The following is an 18791-nucleotide window of genomic DNA, read 5'->3' as shown; positions in this document are numbered from 1 at the left end:
TCTAGCAGCAAAACTATTGGTTGAATTCATACCAGATTTGGTTTATAGATTCCCAGTGACGATGAGTAGACATTACATTTTGGGAACAGTAGGTCAAAATTAAATTTTTAAATGATTTTTTTTTTAAACTTTTTTTTTTTTCCCCCATATACTTACAATGGGTGAAATTTCACATGTCTGTGGCAGCAAAACTATTGGTTGAATTCCTACCAAATTGACTTTATAGATTGCCAGTGACCTAGAATAGATGTCATTACATTTTGGGAACAGTAGGTCAAAGTTCTCATTTTTTATGAATTTTTAAAATCTTCCCAACTACTTATAATGGGAGAAATATGTGCAAGGGGCGGGGTTTGTTGTGCCTGGCACCACTTGTTTTACATGAATTTATGCTCCTTAAAATTTTGGATCAAGCAAATAGTTCTCACTTATTTTTCAAAAAAAAAGTGTCTGCAGAGTAGACGCTGGGGTAGAACTGCCATTTCAATAATGACATAAATATTTAACGTGTAAATCTGTTTATTGCATTAAAAAGTTTTCAAATATGTTATTCCTAGTTGCAAAAAGTGCTAAAATGTGATCAGTGTGTGATGTTACCATAGCTCTATTCACTTATTTTATAGCTTGTGGTTAAAAGCTCAAACTCATGCAATTGATTATATCTTTAATTTGTAAAACCTCTTGACCTGAATTAAAACTCTTTAGTCTCTTTAGATAATTGTGAATTGATTAATAAACAGCTCCACTTTATGTAACAACATTTAATCTTTATGTACTTTCCTTAAAAACAGGCCTGAATTGCTAACCAGAACACATTTTTAATGGCCTTCTTGGGTTATTTACATCCTGCAGTGGGTTTTTCATGCGCACAGTTCATGTTATTTATTCACCAGTCAATAATGACCACCTTAAACCTAAAGCCTTTGTAAAAACCATGTGACCATCTGATATTTCCTGACTTTACAACTTGACATGTTGGAAACGCAACGCTCCATTAGAGTGACCCATACATTATGTTATACCCCACCAGCTGGGTCCTCCTCTCTGAGGCAAAAGAAAGGGTGCATTTCACAGCTGCTTTCAAAGGGATCTTTGAAATGAGGAAGCTCTGGCAGCTGGTTCTGACTGCTTGAAAATGCAGACTGTGGTGGATCAATCCCTCCTGAACTGGGAAACAGTAGAATCTGGCAGGTGGTTTTTCTGAAACAGCTCTTCCAACATTTCAATTTCTAAAGCAAAATCAAATGTTGCCGTACGCAAAGCTGAGATGCTTTATGGTGGAACTACACTTAAAGTTTTGGAAACTAGCATTTTAATATGCATTTTGGATACACATCAAATTTAAAGTGACTATAAAGTGTTTCAGCCAAACAGAGCATCAGTGATATTTACCTACTAAAACAATGCACCAAATGTTGTTTATATGCAAATATGCCATAATGACCATTATCTTATGTACTTTACATATGTTTAATTTCTGTGCTAAAATGTCTTTTTTTTTTTTAATGTTTCCACAAAACACTTTCTATTTTAGAAAACTATACTATAGTTGCATTCATTGAAAGTGTGTCTGATTTGATCCTGTCAATGGTGTCATTACTTGCACATATTTAATTGCAATAGAATTATATAAAGTGAATATGTCGTACAACATGTCCTTAGATGTAATGTAAAACATACCTTGAATTCACAAACATGTTTTTTGTTTTAATATATATAAATATTTTTATTGGATTTTCATACACACATAGTAATATCTAACATGTACAATATTTCCAAGTGTTCTAGTTGAAAGGTAATAGACAGTTGTCTTAATACAATGTATTTTGAAAACAACAATTTTAATCTAACTTAAACGGCTTTTATGAATGAATTATGATAAGCCATTATCCCTTCCCACCCACCAGCTATATTTCCCATCCACCTGTATTATTTTTTGTGTTTTGTGCTATTATGTTTTTCCTTTCAATGGTGGGTGGGAACAAACATGTTTTTTGTATCAAACATCAGATACACTTAACTTCTGCCTCTGCCCCTCTCTCTTTAAGTAAGGACTGGCTCGATAATTAATGCATTAGTTATTACAAACATCTGAGCCTTTGTTTTTGTGTTTTGACATAATGGCAAACTGCAAAATAAAATATAAAAAACCCGACAACCATCCGATACACTTTTATCAGAAAATGTGATGATCCCATCACTCCACATTACTTCATAAACCCATTAACCATACACCCACGTTTATTTATTTTTTATACTAGTTATTTATTTTTTTAAGGAATAGACCAATAACAATTAAAATTACACCTTATGCTTTTTAAGGTGACCTCCAATGTACCTAATTCAAATGATGCAATAGTATTTTGTTTTAGTGTTTTGCATATTCAGCATTAAAATTGCTGATTAAGGCAACTTCTGCCATCTAAATCACCAATTTTTAGAATTAAAGGCAGGGTAGGAGATCCTGGAAAAACAGTTTGACCAAGCTACATTTTGAAAATACACAATTCAAAAGTCCAAACCCCTTTCTTCAGACTTCCCCCCAAAGCCATGCCTCCAGAGTACCGGACTGTACTCTCGGAGGGGGGAGGGGGGAGGGGGGAGGGGGGAGGGGGAAGGGACAAATGGCAGTTGAGTTTGATAGACGTATCTCCGTTCAGTCATTTCGATGGGCCGGTTAAAATGATTGGATAGTGTTTTTTTAGTCCTGTCCGTTCAGAGGTGACTACAATTTTTTTTTTAGTTTTGTGTTAGAGCATTTAATTAATTGGTTGCAATCAGGGTGTGAAGGGGGTTTTAAGCAATATAGTAAAACATGCTCCAGGAAAACATCTCCTACCCTCCCTTTAAAATGAAGGAACTAGCTGAATAATAAAAAAAGAGTACATAGTATTTCAGACAATAGGTAGCAATAAGCCTCAAATAGGTTAAGCGGAAAAAAAACAAAAAAAACAAAAAACAGTACAGAGAGAAACTCTACTTTCCACTTACGCCCTGTCCTTTATTAATTTAAAAAAAAAAAATAAAATGTTCAAGGTCAACAATAGCATTGCTTCCAATTACTATTTTAGATCTCCATCTGCATCCATTGTGTCACCAGTTCTGTGTGTTCTTCTGCTGATAAAGCACCGAGCCAGAAATCTGTAATATCTTGCTGAAGGACACATTTATGACACTATCAGATGTCTGCATTCTGAGCACGCTCCTGCCCTCACTATACACCCAGCTATTAAAACATACATTTTGCAAGTAATTGCACTTATGGATATTCCAACCAAATTTGAGGAGTGGAAAAAAGTCATCCATTTTGATGTCACCTGAGTAATAATCACCATGGCAGGGTGACCGAGCACAGCAATAATAACCAAACATTATGCTAAGAGCTTCTGTTCAAACTCTGTTTTCAGAGTAATATGTAAAGCTGGACTGACAATAAATGGCTTTATAGCTGATTAATCTGCTCCAGACATATTGTAAACTACCTGAACTGAAAGGTGTAGATTTTTCTTCTTCTTTTTTTTTTAATCATGTCCGGTTGCTTTGTCAATTTGCTACTTTATGCAGATATTGTACCAGGATTCATAGACAGCTGTAAGTCATGAAATGGTGGGAACACACACATGAAATAATCTCTTAGATCAAACAGCGGATGTAAAATCTTCTCATAATAATGTTTTTTTAGGACAGGGCAAGTATGTGAACTCTCAGTCAAAGTCACTGTAGGTCATGTAAACTCAAACTTTTTTTTTTTTTTTTTTTTTTTTTTTTTTTACAGCTCTAGTAATACAAGTACCAATGAAAAAAAAATCACAAATATGAAAAATGACCAATGCAACAGTAATTAAAATGAAAATAATTTGCAGATTCAATCAGCTTTTTTGTCATACTGCTTTGCACAGTATGAGATACATGTAATAGCTGCACTTTAATTCTTGCAACTTAAAACATGCACTTTATACTATATTCTTTATGACTGGACTGCAGTTTTCTGACTGTATTGTATTGATATATGTATTGTTTTATTATTTGAAACCTGCCAAGGGACTACAATGCAATTTAATTCAATTTAGCAGTTGTGCTAATGCTGGCATATTTACATCAGCATTATGTGCTAAGGTCATTGATGTGCAATGTGTCTTCCCAAAAAATGCCAGAATTCCAGGGGTTTTCTTAGGATTTTTGAAAAACTAAAGCTAAAAAAAAAGAAGAAAAAAAAAACCTCTAGTTACATTTCTCAAAATAGAAATAAAACAAATCACACGTAATTTACAGTCGTGGAAAAAGTTATTAGACCACCCCTTGTTTTCTTCAATTTCTTGTTCATTTTAATGCCTGGTACAACTAAAGGTACATTTGTTTGGACAAATATAATGATAACAACAAAAATGTGTCATAAGAGTTTAATTTCAGAGCTGAAATCTATCCATTTTCCATGTTTTTCTCGATAATAACCAAAATCACTTCAGCTCTTCCATCAATAGCTATTTTCAATGGTTTTCTTGATTTTTTTGCGATCAAGTTTTTATTCTCATTTTGATTTCCATTTAACAAATGAAGTCCAATAGAGGTATTTCAGGGGATACAATATTACTAGAATGGATTCTCAGAACAAGTATACCAACAGTGGGCCCAAGGCATAAGAACGTGTCATGAGATAACATAGAACACAGTGATAGTATGATGATAAGAAAAGGAAAGAAAAGTAAGGTTAATTACACACTTAAAAAATAAAAATGTATTAAAATAAAAATGTATCCATGGTTTTCTTGATAATAACCAAAATCACTTCAGTTCTTCCACCAATATCTATGGCATTGTACTGATAAAAACAGTGCTTTTTGGCATTCCATGTTTTCTTTTCTGTCTGTTTTAGTCACATGATACACACAGGAGTTAGTACTTGATTGCATAACCATTGTTTTTGATGACTTTTGATGGTCTAATAATTTTTTTCCACAACTGTATATATACTATACAGGGTGGGGAAGCAAAATTTACAATGAACATTTAGTTGTTTTTTCTCAGCAGGCACTACGTCAATTATTTTGAAACCAAACATATATTGATGTCATAATCATACCTAACACTATTATCCATACCTTTTCAGAAACTTTTGCCCGTACGAGTAATCAGGAAAGCAAACGTCAAAGAGTGTGTGATTTGCTGAATGCACTCGTCACACCAAAGGAGATTTCAAAAATAGTTGGAGTGTCCATAAAGACTGTTTATAATGGAAAGAAGAGAATGACTATGAGCAAAACTATTACGAGAAAGTCTGGAAGATACTATTAAAGAAGAATGGGAGAAGTTGTCACCCGAATATTTGAGGAACACTTGCGCAAGTTTCAGGAAGCGTGTGAAGGCAGTTACTGAGAAAGAAGGAGGACACATAGAATAAAAACATTTTCTATTATGTAAATTTTCTTGTGGCAAATAAATTCTCATGACTTTCAATAAACTACTTGGTCATACACTGTCTTTCAATCCCTGCCTCAAAATATTGTAAATTTTGCTTCCCCACCCTGTATATTATACAAAACTGGTACGGTTTTCTCACCTGACTCTTCAAACTCTTTGTAGAGTAGCCCCCAGGTCTCTGTGATCCTCTCAAGGCTTTCCTCCATGGCTTGGATGTCCATATAGGGGCAGTTGCATTCTGGGAACTTAGGATCGCAGCTGCACCAGCAGTCATTGTCCTTGCAGACGAATTCTCCCTCTCCATTACAAGCGATGTAGCTGAGAGCTGCCTGAACAAAACTTTCCCTTAAGTAGTCCGGAAGGATCACTTGTAAGCCTGTAAAACGAAGCAGGATTTAGTGCTGTCATCAAACTGTGAATTTACAAAGTGACAGTGGGATGATAGTGGCAATATAATACTGCATGAGCATATAACTTATCCAATAAAATGTGCAACAGTGTTTAGAAAGCCATCCATATATAAGAAAATTATTACTGATGTTTCTCCATTTTTTTTTACTGAGGATGTTTATTTATTAATTTAATTATTTATTTTTATAAAGGTATTGTGTTAGCCTCATTAAAACAGGTAAAATCAGACAAACCTTGCAGCTGGACTTTATTTTCAGGGCTCTGAACCAGCACGGAGCTGACAGAGTCAAGGTTGTCATAGTTACTGCATCCAAGAGGACCTGTGCGGGTCTCTGTCACCTGGGCAACAACAAATGCAAATCTTATTTAAAAGACTTTTTAACATATCCGCATAGCAAGTTACCTCGTTTGAAAAAAACAGACATTAAAGCCTCTTGTATTTCTCAGCCACACAATAATGGCACTGTTTTTTATAGTAATCAGCTTGAAAGAAATGGAAAAAAAAAAAAAAAAAAGTAAGCGATTTTCAGCCATCTAAATTGTTCTAAGAGTACTCTGCTTTCCTTTCTTCAAGAATGCCACACCACACGTGTCTGTTTTTTTCTCGTCACTGATTGAAGACGTTTCCATTGACCTTTGGCACACGACAGCTCCGGCAATACATTCTTTTTCACTTCATTTGCAAGAAGAGATCTTATTTCAGCACTCTCCTTTTTCTTTGTTGCGACATGGTGGGGAGCACCTAACCGGTTCTCATTTTTCTCTCTTTGTGGTTGCGGGACACCGTATTTTGTTCAGCGATTTGTCCTGGTCGGGCTTGTCAGAGGACAGTTGGTGTAAAGTGACAGATGGATGAGGCGAGACAATGAGGGTCAGTCGATCAGTAACACAATCATAGAGGGCTGAAGGGCTTGGGAGCTCATATGAAGCTGCTGTGCCTGGGATGTGAAAACTCAGTATGGGGCTCTTTAATCAAAGCCTTAATCCACAGGAAAAGAGGGGTGTGAAGGGATGAATAAATATCCACCGTGAATGGGAAAAGGAAAATGAAGATAATTTGAGTGCAATTCTTCGGCTATAATATTTATATCACGTTATAAATCCCGTGTTTCCCTCACGAGGGATTTTAATGTTGATATGAATATGAGGAAATGAGATACAAGTCTGTGTTTGAGAATATTGAAACCATATAAGGAATTATTTGATATGCCATATGATATGCCATATGGCAGAACATTGACTGATGAGCAGAGCATTCAATTTCCGCTTTGCATAGCAGATGCTATTCACTGTAGATACATTCTGGTATATTAAAAATACTTAATAGGACATTATTGGCCACCTGTATCTTGGCACATGATTATACAAGGTAGTGAAGGAAAGGCTCAAAGATTTGTGTCATTTTTTAGTACATTTGCTGTTTTATTGAGGGAGGGTTCACGTTCAGTTGCGATGAAAATGTTGAAGATGAAGGGAAATTTTCACTGAAAAACAGGAGAAAGAGGAATAGTTTGATCGCTGCCAAACACAGAGTCATTTCAGATGCAGAGGCCAAAACCTTCATTACAAATTCTGGTAAACATATTCTTTTCTTTGTTTTTTTTGTTTTGTTTTTCAGTTTTGAGTTCCCATTTGCTAAAATAACCCTGTCAAATTTATTATGTATCTTTAAAAAAAAAAAAGAAGAAGAAGCCAAAAACAGACAACAGCAGACTATTTTATTTCTTTCTACCCTTCACATTATTACTAAATTATAACTCAGATAATTAGTCAAAACAATGTCCATTACTTTTTATATTGAGCATAATAATTGTATGTTGTTGATAATTGTCATTTCTAAATGGCAGACGACTACATTGACTTGCCTCTGATTGATTTTACATCATTTTCTTTAACCCATAAAGACCCAGAGCTGCTTTGCGGCAGTTCCCAAATAAATTTAACCTTTCATAAGTGATTTATTACCATTTATTGTAATATTATCCTCTTTATATTGCATTTTTTTCAGTGAAAATCTGATATTTTCCGATATTTAATTTTCTGATCATGTAATTGTTCATAAAAGTTCAGATTAAAGTTGATGGTTATTATATCAAAAACAAAGAAAACAGAAGAAAAATGTACTTTTTCAGCAAAGGTATCATAACTGAACACAAAAACAAGTGTCTCCATCCACTGTCATTGATCCAACTCCATGGGTTTTACTGGTGAATCAATGTTGTAGAAGATTACAGTGTTTCCATGGTAACTACGGAGCCTCTGAACGTCCAAATGGGTCATATCTGATGACCATGGAAATTTGACAAACTGTATTTTACACCAATTATTTCAATGCATTGATAGGATTAGTAGATCAGTAGTTATTAAACATTTTAGATCAGTATATGGTTTTGGTCGCCAGTGGCCGTTTGGGTCTTTATGGGTTAATGTTACATTATCAGTGTAGTGAATAATGCTCAAATGACCTGATTTTTCTTGTATACAAATTTTAAAGCTTGAATTAATAATTGAACACCCCAAAAAAACATAGCATTATCAACAGTGACAATAGTCGCTTTCCATTGACCCTCAAATTGCACAAATATAACTTGCGCATAAAAATTTACCTAATGGAAAAACAACAATTTCGCCAAAAGTCTCATTTTTCATTTAAACGTTTTTGCACTGGCAAGAGGTGGTTTTTTTGGGCGTAGCGCAAAGGGTATATCATGCAAAACTGCAATGGAAAGACCTGTTTTCGCAACTTAAGTCAGGTGAATTAAAAAAACGGATGTTGACGGACATTACAACAAGCGAAGAAGAAGAAATATGTCGCAGTATGTGTGGACACACCAGGAAACCCAGTCATTTTTTGATTTAATATGAGATAGAGTGGTAATATATAATAATAATGAATATATCTGTAAATCAACATCATATTTACGTTTGTCACCATGTTTACGGAATGATTTCTCGTGTCATCTCGCGATAATAAATAAACCAATCATCGCATTTGTGATTTAATGGAATAACCGACATTACGCACTTCTGTTTTTTTCGACATTTAGTAAATATCGGTAAAGTTTTGCGCAGATGTCCAATGGAAAACCGACTAATGTGATGGAAGAACCATATCCATATTTAAACTTGTTACAAATGTGTGGCTTTTCAAGAATTTATTTCACATAAATACATTTTAATTAAAAACCAGTCGTATAAGTCTTATATCGATGAAATAGCTGTTGTTCCTTGTTCTGGAGTGTTGTGGGATTTGTGCAACACCGACAAGAGAGAACACAGCAGAATATCATATAGGCGACTATTTCGTTTTGATTCAATTTTTTGACTGGTTTTCCTCGTTGGACCTCAATGAAACAGTTTCTGTACTTTCACCTACACCTCTGATATATAGTGACTCCTACACACTGATAAGGAACTCAAAGGTATAATGACTCCATGATGTTTTCATATATACATGTTAATTTCTGTGTTTCTGAGATGGATTTCACCCTTTATACTTACCTTATCAACTATCCCCTGTACAAAGAATCTAATATTACAGAGTTATAGTGTATTAGGAGCACAATAAGTTTCTACATTTACTGTAAAGTGAAAGCAAATGCATGTGTAGGCTCTAAAGACACAGATAAATGTATAAATAGTGATTTATTTGCACATCCCTATTTTCTACCAACTCATAAGAACAATCCCTGGTGCACAAATGTAAATATTCACTTAAACATGTAACAATTTCAACATTGGTACAAAATAAGTGAGTGCTAAATGCAGGTTTAAAACATAGACTTGAGAGAAAAGGCTGTCACTGTTATTGTATTTGGGATTATTGATTTTGCTTTTTTTGTCTCTCCTTTCCCTTTCCTTTCTAAGCTCTTTTTTCCCTTAAGCTTCTTTCTAACCATTATTTAAAACCCTTTACTGATTTCTCGCTTTTGTATACTCACATCCTTTGACCCTTGTACTTACTAGACTGTCAATTTTGTTTTCATTCCCTTTTCTGTCTCCACCTGAATATGCCCAACTCGCACAAAATCACCACAAATAATCACACATTTTGTCTGTTAGTTTTCATTACCCCTGTCACAATATTTGTCTACCACTATATGAATTAAAAAAATAAATAAATAAAACATAGATTTACTTGTGTTCATTAGTGTATCCATATGTGGAAGTCTGGTACAGTGTGCCAATGTGCAAACATTTCCTTTTTTTTTTTTATTTTTTTCCTGTTTGAATCTGTCTGTTTACTGTAGCTTGTCTGCAATTACTGGAAAAATATAGTTTGGCTTTGAGAATGATGATCGTGTTAGCTTTGTCCATACACTTTGAACGAGTTCTAGAACTGAGAGCACAAAAATATATTACCGTTCAATGATGAAAAACAATACAATCCAGAGACTGTCCATGAATTGAAAATATGACGCCACAGAACCCTGCTATTTCCTTGTTCCGGGCTATAACCCTCTTTATCACTGTGTGCAGACAGACTGGCAAATACGGTTTGAATCAGGTGGGGATATCGATTCCGTCTAGGAAATTCTCAAATTGTAACAAAAATGATCCCCGCCGCTCTCAAACAACTGGAGTCATTACTCATTGTACAAACAAGCTGGTCTGATCACAGACTCTACGCTGTGCTTTGACTTCTTTAAAAGAGCCCACATTTCCACTGTCAATCCAAAGCACACAACAGTAACAGGCTTTTCCTGCAAAATGAGCTTCAATTTCCCCTTTGCATTGAGACAGCGGGGAACCCTTAGCCTCGCCGGCCCTCTCTTATTCATCCTTCAACTTGTTCGATTTCAGATTCATGCAGAAGAGTGTTTAAACGTATCTGTTTCGCCACTGTGTGGGTCAACGCCCTGTGAGAACGACGCACAAGTGTGAAGGAATCTGTCATTCCTTCCATTCACTTTCTACCCGTGATGGAGGTGAATCTCTCTTCTTTTCACTTCCCCTTCTGTCAGTTACGCCAGATGACTGCCTTTGGAGCATGAAAGCATGCTCTTTTTTCCTTTTCTCATCTCTGTAGCTACCGAAAAAAAAAAAAAAAAAGCCTAATTCCCAAGAAATGAAACAGACAAAAGCATCTGCCTCTGCACCTCAGATGTGCTCACCTCAACTAAAAAAAAAAAAAAAAGAGGAAAAAAAAAAACTTGTGTTCAACCTTCCCTGAACACAATGTAGTGAGAGGACAGAGCTTTGATATAAGTACAGAGAGTGTGATTCATGTTCTGCTACAGTAGAGAAAGCCTTACTTCACAAGTTGACTACCACTGTGTTCCAAAGAATGAAAAAGACCGAAAGGAGGGTCATCCTCCCCTCTGTCACCCTATTAACCCCATGCTACCTGAAGGTGACAACCGGAGGCAGAAACCTGTCAGGAGCTGTGCTTCACAAGATTCATTTATCTCCCCCTCACCATATGTGCTCTACACATCCCTTCAGCCACACTGGGTGCATTTGACTGTTAAGCACCATGTCTCATCATAGGCTGATGAAAAGTGTGTGTCCAAATTTAATTGCATTGCCATTTTCTAAGTCTTATGGAGCTATCTAAAAGGAGCATAAGGATGGTTGTAAAAGTGGTTATGTGAAAAGAAAAAAAAAACAAAAACAATAAGTAGCATCAGAGAAGGAAGAGAAAAAACAATAAAATATGGGGTATTTAACAAATTGTGTACATTCAATATAGTTCATGAAAACTAGAGATTCCATAATTGTGTCTATGTTTAATATTTAGTGTCCTGTCCCTCCAATTACAGGGTGGGGAAGCAAAATTTATAATGAACATTTAGTTGTTTTTTCTCAGCAGGCACTGCGTCAATTGTTTTGAAACCAAACATATATTGATGTAATAATTATACCTAACACTATTATCCATACGTTTTCGTATGGAAAAACGTCAAAGAGTGTGTGATTTGCTGAATGCACTCGTCACACCAAAGGAGATTTCAAAAATAGTTGGAGTGTCCATAAAGACTGTTTATAATGGAAAGAAGAGAATGACTATGAGCAAAACTATTACGAGAAAGTCTGGAAGATGCTATTAAAGAAGAATGGGAGAAGTTGTCACCCGAATATTTGAGGAACACTTGCGCAAGTTTCAGGAATCGTGTGAAGGCAGTTATTGAGAAAGAAGGAGGACACATAGAATAAAAACATTTTCTATTATGTAAATTTTCTTGTGGCAAATAAATTGTCATGACTTTCAATAAACCAATTGGTCATACACTGTCTTTCAATCCCTGCCTCAAAATGTTGTAAATTTTGCTTCCCCACCCTGTATATCATATTATACTTGCATACATTTGTTATTATTCATTGACTTGCACTGAAATTAAAGGGATTGCATCACAATTCAATTGACAGGGATAATATACAAAGACATATTGCCTCAGTATTGTAATAAAGCGGTGAATATGTTTTGCAATAAGGTACTAAAATTAGGTACAAGAATGTTGCTCATTGAAAATACAAGTAGTTTGTTAGACTTTTATTCCAAGGAGGGCTTTAACCATCTTTGGACGGCTACCCTGTAAACAGATCCAGATGGCAGAAAGATGTAATTCAGTAATCTTAAAATCCAGATATGATGCATCATGATTCTATACAGATTATACAATGAGTTTCTGGCTCTACCTTCCACTCTGCTGTGGATGAAGACTGATGAAATGGTTTGTGTTAAAAAAAACAAAAAACAAAAAAAACAAATTGCCAAGCACTTGAATGGAATCAGCAGTATGAGACCACTCCAAAACAGGGACAATATGGCTACGTTCAGACTGCAGGTAAATGTGGCTCAAATCCGATTTTTTTTGCCCTTATGTGACCTGTAACCGATCTGTTAAAGACAGTTTGAACAGCACAAATCCGATTTTTTAGCTTACCGGCCGACAGGCTGTAAGCTATTGTCGTCATGCGGCGTCCGACGTCATCGTCTGTCATCTGTTACAAAAATTTCAATCGACTTCTTCGCCAAAACTACAATTCCGATTGACTTCAAACTTGGTATACAGCTTCTTTATGATGATATCAACAAAAGTTAGTGAAATTATTTGGGTCTGGATCTGATTCTGGATTTGGTGCGACTTTGAAAAATTTCCCCATTATAAGAGATAGGAAGTGGATCAATGCAATAACTCAGTAAATATAAATGATATCAAGTGTAAATTTCTACAGTCCAGCCCTGATGGGGAGATGACCAAAACATAATGGCCACATGCTGATCAGGATCTTCTTCTGGATCCGGGAACTTACGGAAAATTTAACATGGGCTCTTGTGGGGAAAAATTTCAATCGTCTTTTTCTCCCAAAGTACAGTTCTGATTGACTTCAAACTTGGTATACAGCTTCTGTATGATGATGCCAACACAAGGTATTGCAATTATTTTGATCTGGATCTGATTCTGGATTTGGTGCGACTTTGAAAAATTTTCCCATTATAAGAGATAGGAAGTGGATTGATCCAATAAATCAGTAAGAATTTGAATTTTTTACAGATCTGATTGGAATATGACCAAAACATGGGCTATTTCTGTAATATAATAAATACACATAACTGGGTGATAATAAATGGTATCTGGATACATTTCCCAAAGCTTTTAATTTGGCCAGTAAGTTACAGGGTCATTGGTCCTATTTTTCAAATCTGACCCAGGCCACTTTCATATGTGATCCTAAATCTGGTACGTATCTGATATTGTGCAATGCGACTCCAGTCTGAACGGCCAGGTCGCATTTGTCCGACCTTTACATCATTGAAATGCGACAAACCTCCCAGGAGTGTTACTTCCATAAACACAGTGTGTGCCTGCGTGGTCACGTATTACATCAAGACCTCTTTTGTGCATGTGAGTCACTTCAGGGTTGCATTCAGTTCATACTCAAAACTGATAGAAGTCGCATTTAATGTGTAATAAGAACAAGCACACACACCAAAAAAAAAAATCTGAATTGTGCATTAAGACCTGCTGTCTGAACATAGCCTTAGTCTCTAAAGATTGTTAAAAATGTGTTGCGTTCTCTTTGACCCTTTTCCAACATTTAAATTAAGAAAAACAAGAACTATTATGCAAAGACAATGGAATAATTTAGTCATTTGTGAGTGAAAAAAAGTACAGAAATTCTAATGAAATGGAAAAGAGGGCAATCTACAAAGGCCGGCATCAGTTCAGCTTTTCCCTAGATGTTTCCTAGATCTTTTTTGCCATAGTCTAATATGACTAAAGCACTCCAAATATATATACAAAGGTGTTACCTTGATAGCAGTGGAGGCAATCTGGATGTGGTGCAGCTTGCGCAGGGTGCTCTCCCGGTCAATGAAGTAGGAGGCAGCCAGCTGGTGCAGAGCCTCCAGAGTCACAGTGGAGGAGTTACCTGAGTAATCGCTCACCTCTGCTTTCTTACTCAGTTTCCTCTTGTCCACGAATATTGTTAAGGCCTCTTCTCCTGCACAAAAATGGAATAGGAGCTGGTTACATACTGAGTAAATATTTAGCTTTTTAGCAGAGGTTGAAGACCAGACCCTGTGAAAATAGTAAACCTGTACAACCATTAGTGTGCAAAAAACTCAAGTACTAGTCTTTGTGCAGTAAATTATTGATTTGCATTGCTGGAATTAAGTCAGACTCATTCCAAGTGGGCTTTGGAAACTACTAGCGCCAACCTTTAGTCAGTGTTGTATAGTAACAAAGTAATAATACCACACTAATATGCTCACTGCTCAAGTATATTTTGGGAGAATTTGTACTATACTGAGTATTTTTTTTTTAAATTTTGTTTACTTTCACTTTTTTTTTTTTTTTGAACATTCTTTTTATTGAACATTTTCAAAATTATCCAGTCCAGTGCAGTACATACAGGTTGTATGAAATACAAGGCAGATCCAAAATATGTCCACAGCGATGATCTCAAAAGTTCCTATTAAGTCTATTTCAGGTAGTTGCAGTCTGAGTTCCCAGATATTCCAACACTTTTTCCAAACTTTGCTGTAAAGACGTCCTTCTGATTGTTAATATAAAATCTTAGTCTTTCAAGAGAAATATAGTCTGATATCAAAGACTTCCACAGATGTACTGAAGGAGGTTCTTCTCCAACCTATTTGGTCATAACAGCCTTTCGACCCAACATTAACAAAAACTGAACTGTATACTTATGTGTTCTCAGTGATTCAGGGATACATCCAAGTAGACACAATAATGGATTAGGCTGTAACTGGTGCTTAATGACCACACTGACCTCAGCACATATGGTTCGCCAAAATTGTTGAATCTTTTCACATTCCCAGAGGCAGTGAAGTCTTGTCCCTCAAAGAGTTTTACATTTGAGGCGTTTACTTTCACTTTATTTCACTCTGATACATTTTTAATGCACAGAATCGTTACTCATTAAAAATAATAAATTAAAGGAAATTTGGTGTTTTTTTTCCGCTGAGATCACCAGTGACTGCAACAAAGTCAGGAAGCTAATTTGTCATTGGGCCTAATCGCGTAATGAACAAGTGCAAACGACGGTCCACACTCAACCTGTAGCCAATCTTGAAGCTTATGTCAAAAACAGGTTGGTATTAGGTCAGTGGTTTAGACTTTGGATTCCATGTTTACGAAGTGTAATGTAGGCTCCATGTTTTGAGGAGCCACATCAGCTTCATAGTTTTCTTTTCTGTAGGCTCCACACTCAATATTTAGACCTCTTGTCTTTTACTTTACCATGTTTTAAAATCCTGGAAAAACTTTAAAATACTCAAACTTCAGAGTACCTTTGGTTGTTATTAACATTTACTTGTACTTTTTGCTTTCATTACTTGAGTACATTTAATTGTAGATTACCATACTTTCCAGACTATAAACCACACCCACCCTGTCTCCAACGTCTCACCATCGATTCATTGATGCCAAGCTTACATGCAGCAGCTCTATTTCCTTCTTCATCAGCCGGATCGATCGTTAGCCCAGAAAACATAAATTAGCCACATCCTTTTAGAGCCCATAGAGTTCACAGTGTGTGGAAAAAAATAGCAGCTTATAAACCAGAAAGTACGATACTTGATATACTTAAATACAGTAAATACTAGATACTTACAGACTTTAATTTGAGTAACATTTCAGTTGGTGACTTGAACTTTAACCAAAGTCATTTTTTGGTAGGGTACCTGTACTTCTACTCAAGTGTCACTTTCCAGTACTTCATACAACACTGGTCATAGTAAGAATTTCTAGGCACAGTCAGTATGTTTATGACCGTAACTCGACTAAACCGTTGACTTGGATTGTTGTCTTTGTCCCAGTCTACATGCAAGGGAGTGTAATCGATTTATTGTTGAAATCATGTCACCTCCACTGCAATAGGTGGCGATATGCACTCTTTCAGCTTGTTAACTTACACCATCATAATCACAACAATAGTCAGTAGTGAACTACCAAGTCATCAGAGGTAGACTGGCATGACAATGGACAGCAATGAAAATGTATACATGCTGTACTTTCATCCAGTCTACTTTTTGTGCATGCTGCTTGAAGTCTGATCCAGGATTTGGTCCAGAGCTGTAGTGCACGTGCAGCCCACCTGGTCCTGTTCCGGTCCTACTGATTGGATTACATGCAGGAGTAGATGGACTTTCAATCACATTATGTGTTAGTCTGACTCTCAGAACTTTGATTTCAGGCAAGCAAAAATGTTTACATGTCCACTTTTAGTCGGACTAAAGCAATAATTATTACCTCCACCAAGGAGGTTAGGTTTTCATCTGGGTTTGTCTGTTAGCAACATAACTCAAAAAGTTGCTGACAGATTTTGATGAAGTTTTCTGGAAATGTTGATACTGGCACAAGGAACAAATGATTAAATTTTGGTGGTGATTGGGGTGGGGGTGGGGGGGACTGATCTGCCTTGGTGGAGGTCTGTGCTCTCCAAGTGCTTTTCTAGTTATTCATTTTTTTTAAGTGTTGAGTAAACCCACTTAGTGATGCTGTTGGGGGGTGTCTGGTTCGGTGGCCTGAGGATCACATCTCTTAGATGATGTGGTCCTGTTGGCGTCATTGAGCTCTGGCCTCCAGGTCGCCCTGAGGTGGTTTGTAGCTCAGTGTAAAGTGGTTGAGGTGACTATCAGCTAGGGGCTGTATGATACTGGAAAAAACTGACACTGCAATTTTTTTTAACCCTGTGATACATATTGCGGTATGAAAAAATACTCAGGGGGATATAACAGCTGTGTGATGTGACATGAATGGTCAAACAAATTAGTCGTGTTTCCTCTCATTGTGGCAATATAGAAGACGTGTTTTCATATCATCCTTCTTGTAGCCGAAATAATTCCAGATTACTGAAGTTGCTTTTCATTTGCTTCATTTTCAGTGATTTTCTCTTGTCCGTTGCTCATTTTTCAATGTTGTTACCAGCGACTCACTCCCTGTGCAGGGGCGTGGTCTGCTTCGGCAAACTGATTAAGAACGATTGTGATTGGTGGATCGCTGTGCGTAGTGTGTGTCAGGTACCCAGGTTGAAATTAGATGAGAATACGTTGAGTTCATTTGCCTCCTACATTGCAGGACCTGCGATGTGACTATTGTACACACATACATTGCAATAACGATGCTTGAACGATATATTGTGCAGCTCTACTAGCAGCACCTTCAAGTCTAAGTGCGTGAAAAGGGTGAAGACTCTGTAGCTGCTTCTGGAAGAGGAGTTTATGTATCTCTGGGTCTTTCTGACAAGTGAGGAAAAGGAGGAGCATGAGGTGGACTGAAAATTATGTGGATCCTACATAGGTTCATTGTGGTGAAGCTTTATTTAAAGGTTGATCCCAATTATTGGTCATCTGTGGTCACAAGATGCAAATAGCGACTGATCGACATGGGTTTTATCTGCACAAATAACTCCTCCACATTGAAAAGAGCCAGTGATCTGATGATGGTTTGTTTATTTCCAGCTTCAAGGCGACCTCAAATCAGGCCCAGGGCACATTGGAGGGATGACATTTCCCCACTGGCTTGGGACAGCCTTGGTGCCCCCCCCCCCAGAAAAGCTAGAAGAGGTGGCTGAGTAGACGGTCTGGGTTTCTTAGCTCAGGCTGCTGCCCCTGAAACCCAGGAAAGTACCAAAAGTTGGCATTTGAAGTACTACTGCACTATTAATGTGTATGCATCTCTTGATGTTTAGGTTTGACCTCATTTGAGCTACTTTATATAGTATCGTCAACTCTCACAAACACAGGAGAGCACCCCTGTTTTCAGCTCTGTGACTGCATTTTTCAGCTAAAATTGTTCTGAGAGAGTTCACAGTCCAATAAGATGGTTCCTCCATTGCTTTATATGATTGCTACGGTCCATATGTAAATAACCATTTACATATGGATAGTGCATCATTGTGTACACCACAGTTATATCTTTGCTATTTTCCTTGTAAATGTTTTATTTGACCTCGTAAACAATGAAATGCTCAACCGGAAATAAAGTCAAAGATGCTTAGAGTGAATGGAGAGGGAGCGCCTCTTTAGAGCACATGGGGACTTTGGCATGTACGCTCAGAATGAACAGAACCTGCTGTTCCACAAACAAGGTGGAACAGATTAGAATAGTGTATAGAGTATTTCATGGAATAGCACACAAAACCCCTACATCCTAGAAATGTCAGGCTTGTGACTCATTCCAGACAGGAACTGTTTTCATGCCTGACATCAACGATGCTACTTTGTCAAAAAAAAAAAAAGTACGACATTTTTGTAACATTTTGTATCATATTTAGAGCCCTTATTTGTTCCCCCCAATCCCTAAGACCCCGAATAACAGTTCTATATGATCTAAAATCTGTTTATAATCATTTGCTGTGTGTTACAAATGTGTGAAATTAATTTTCATTTCTTTCCCTTTCTTTTTGTGATCATATTGCTTCTTTCTATATTATATAGCACGACTACAGCATGAATACTCTTGAAAAAAACAAAAAACAGGTTGTCTTAAAAA

General features: G+C 36.6%; 1 protein-coding gene across 1 annotated transcript in view; it reads right to left on the bottom strand.

The window, feature by feature from the left end:
* The window catches only part of LOC115418673 (BMP/retinoic acid-inducible neural-specific protein 3-like), a 113870-nt gene that overhangs the window by 27483 nt on the left and 67596 nt on the right, over positions 1–18791 (bottom strand). Inside the window, exons 4-6 of the mRNA XM_030133218.1 lie at positions 14087–14277; positions 6063–6168; positions 5558–5794 (exon numbers count right to left, since the gene is read on the bottom strand). Coding sequence (XP_029989078.1) covers positions 5558–5794; positions 6063–6168; positions 14087–14277 — 534 coding nt within the window. The remainder of the gene's footprint in view (positions 1–5557; positions 5795–6062; positions 6169–14086; positions 14278–18791) is intronic.

This window comes from Sphaeramia orbicularis, chromosome 4 (assembly GCF_902148855.1).
Source record: "Sphaeramia orbicularis chromosome 4, fSphaOr1.1, whole genome shotgun sequence".
Lineage (NCBI taxonomy): Eukaryota > Metazoa > Chordata > Actinopteri > Kurtiformes > Apogonidae > Sphaeramia > Sphaeramia orbicularis.
Note: the sequence above shows the minus strand (reverse complement) of the source record. Positions and strands in the feature narration are given on the sequence as shown.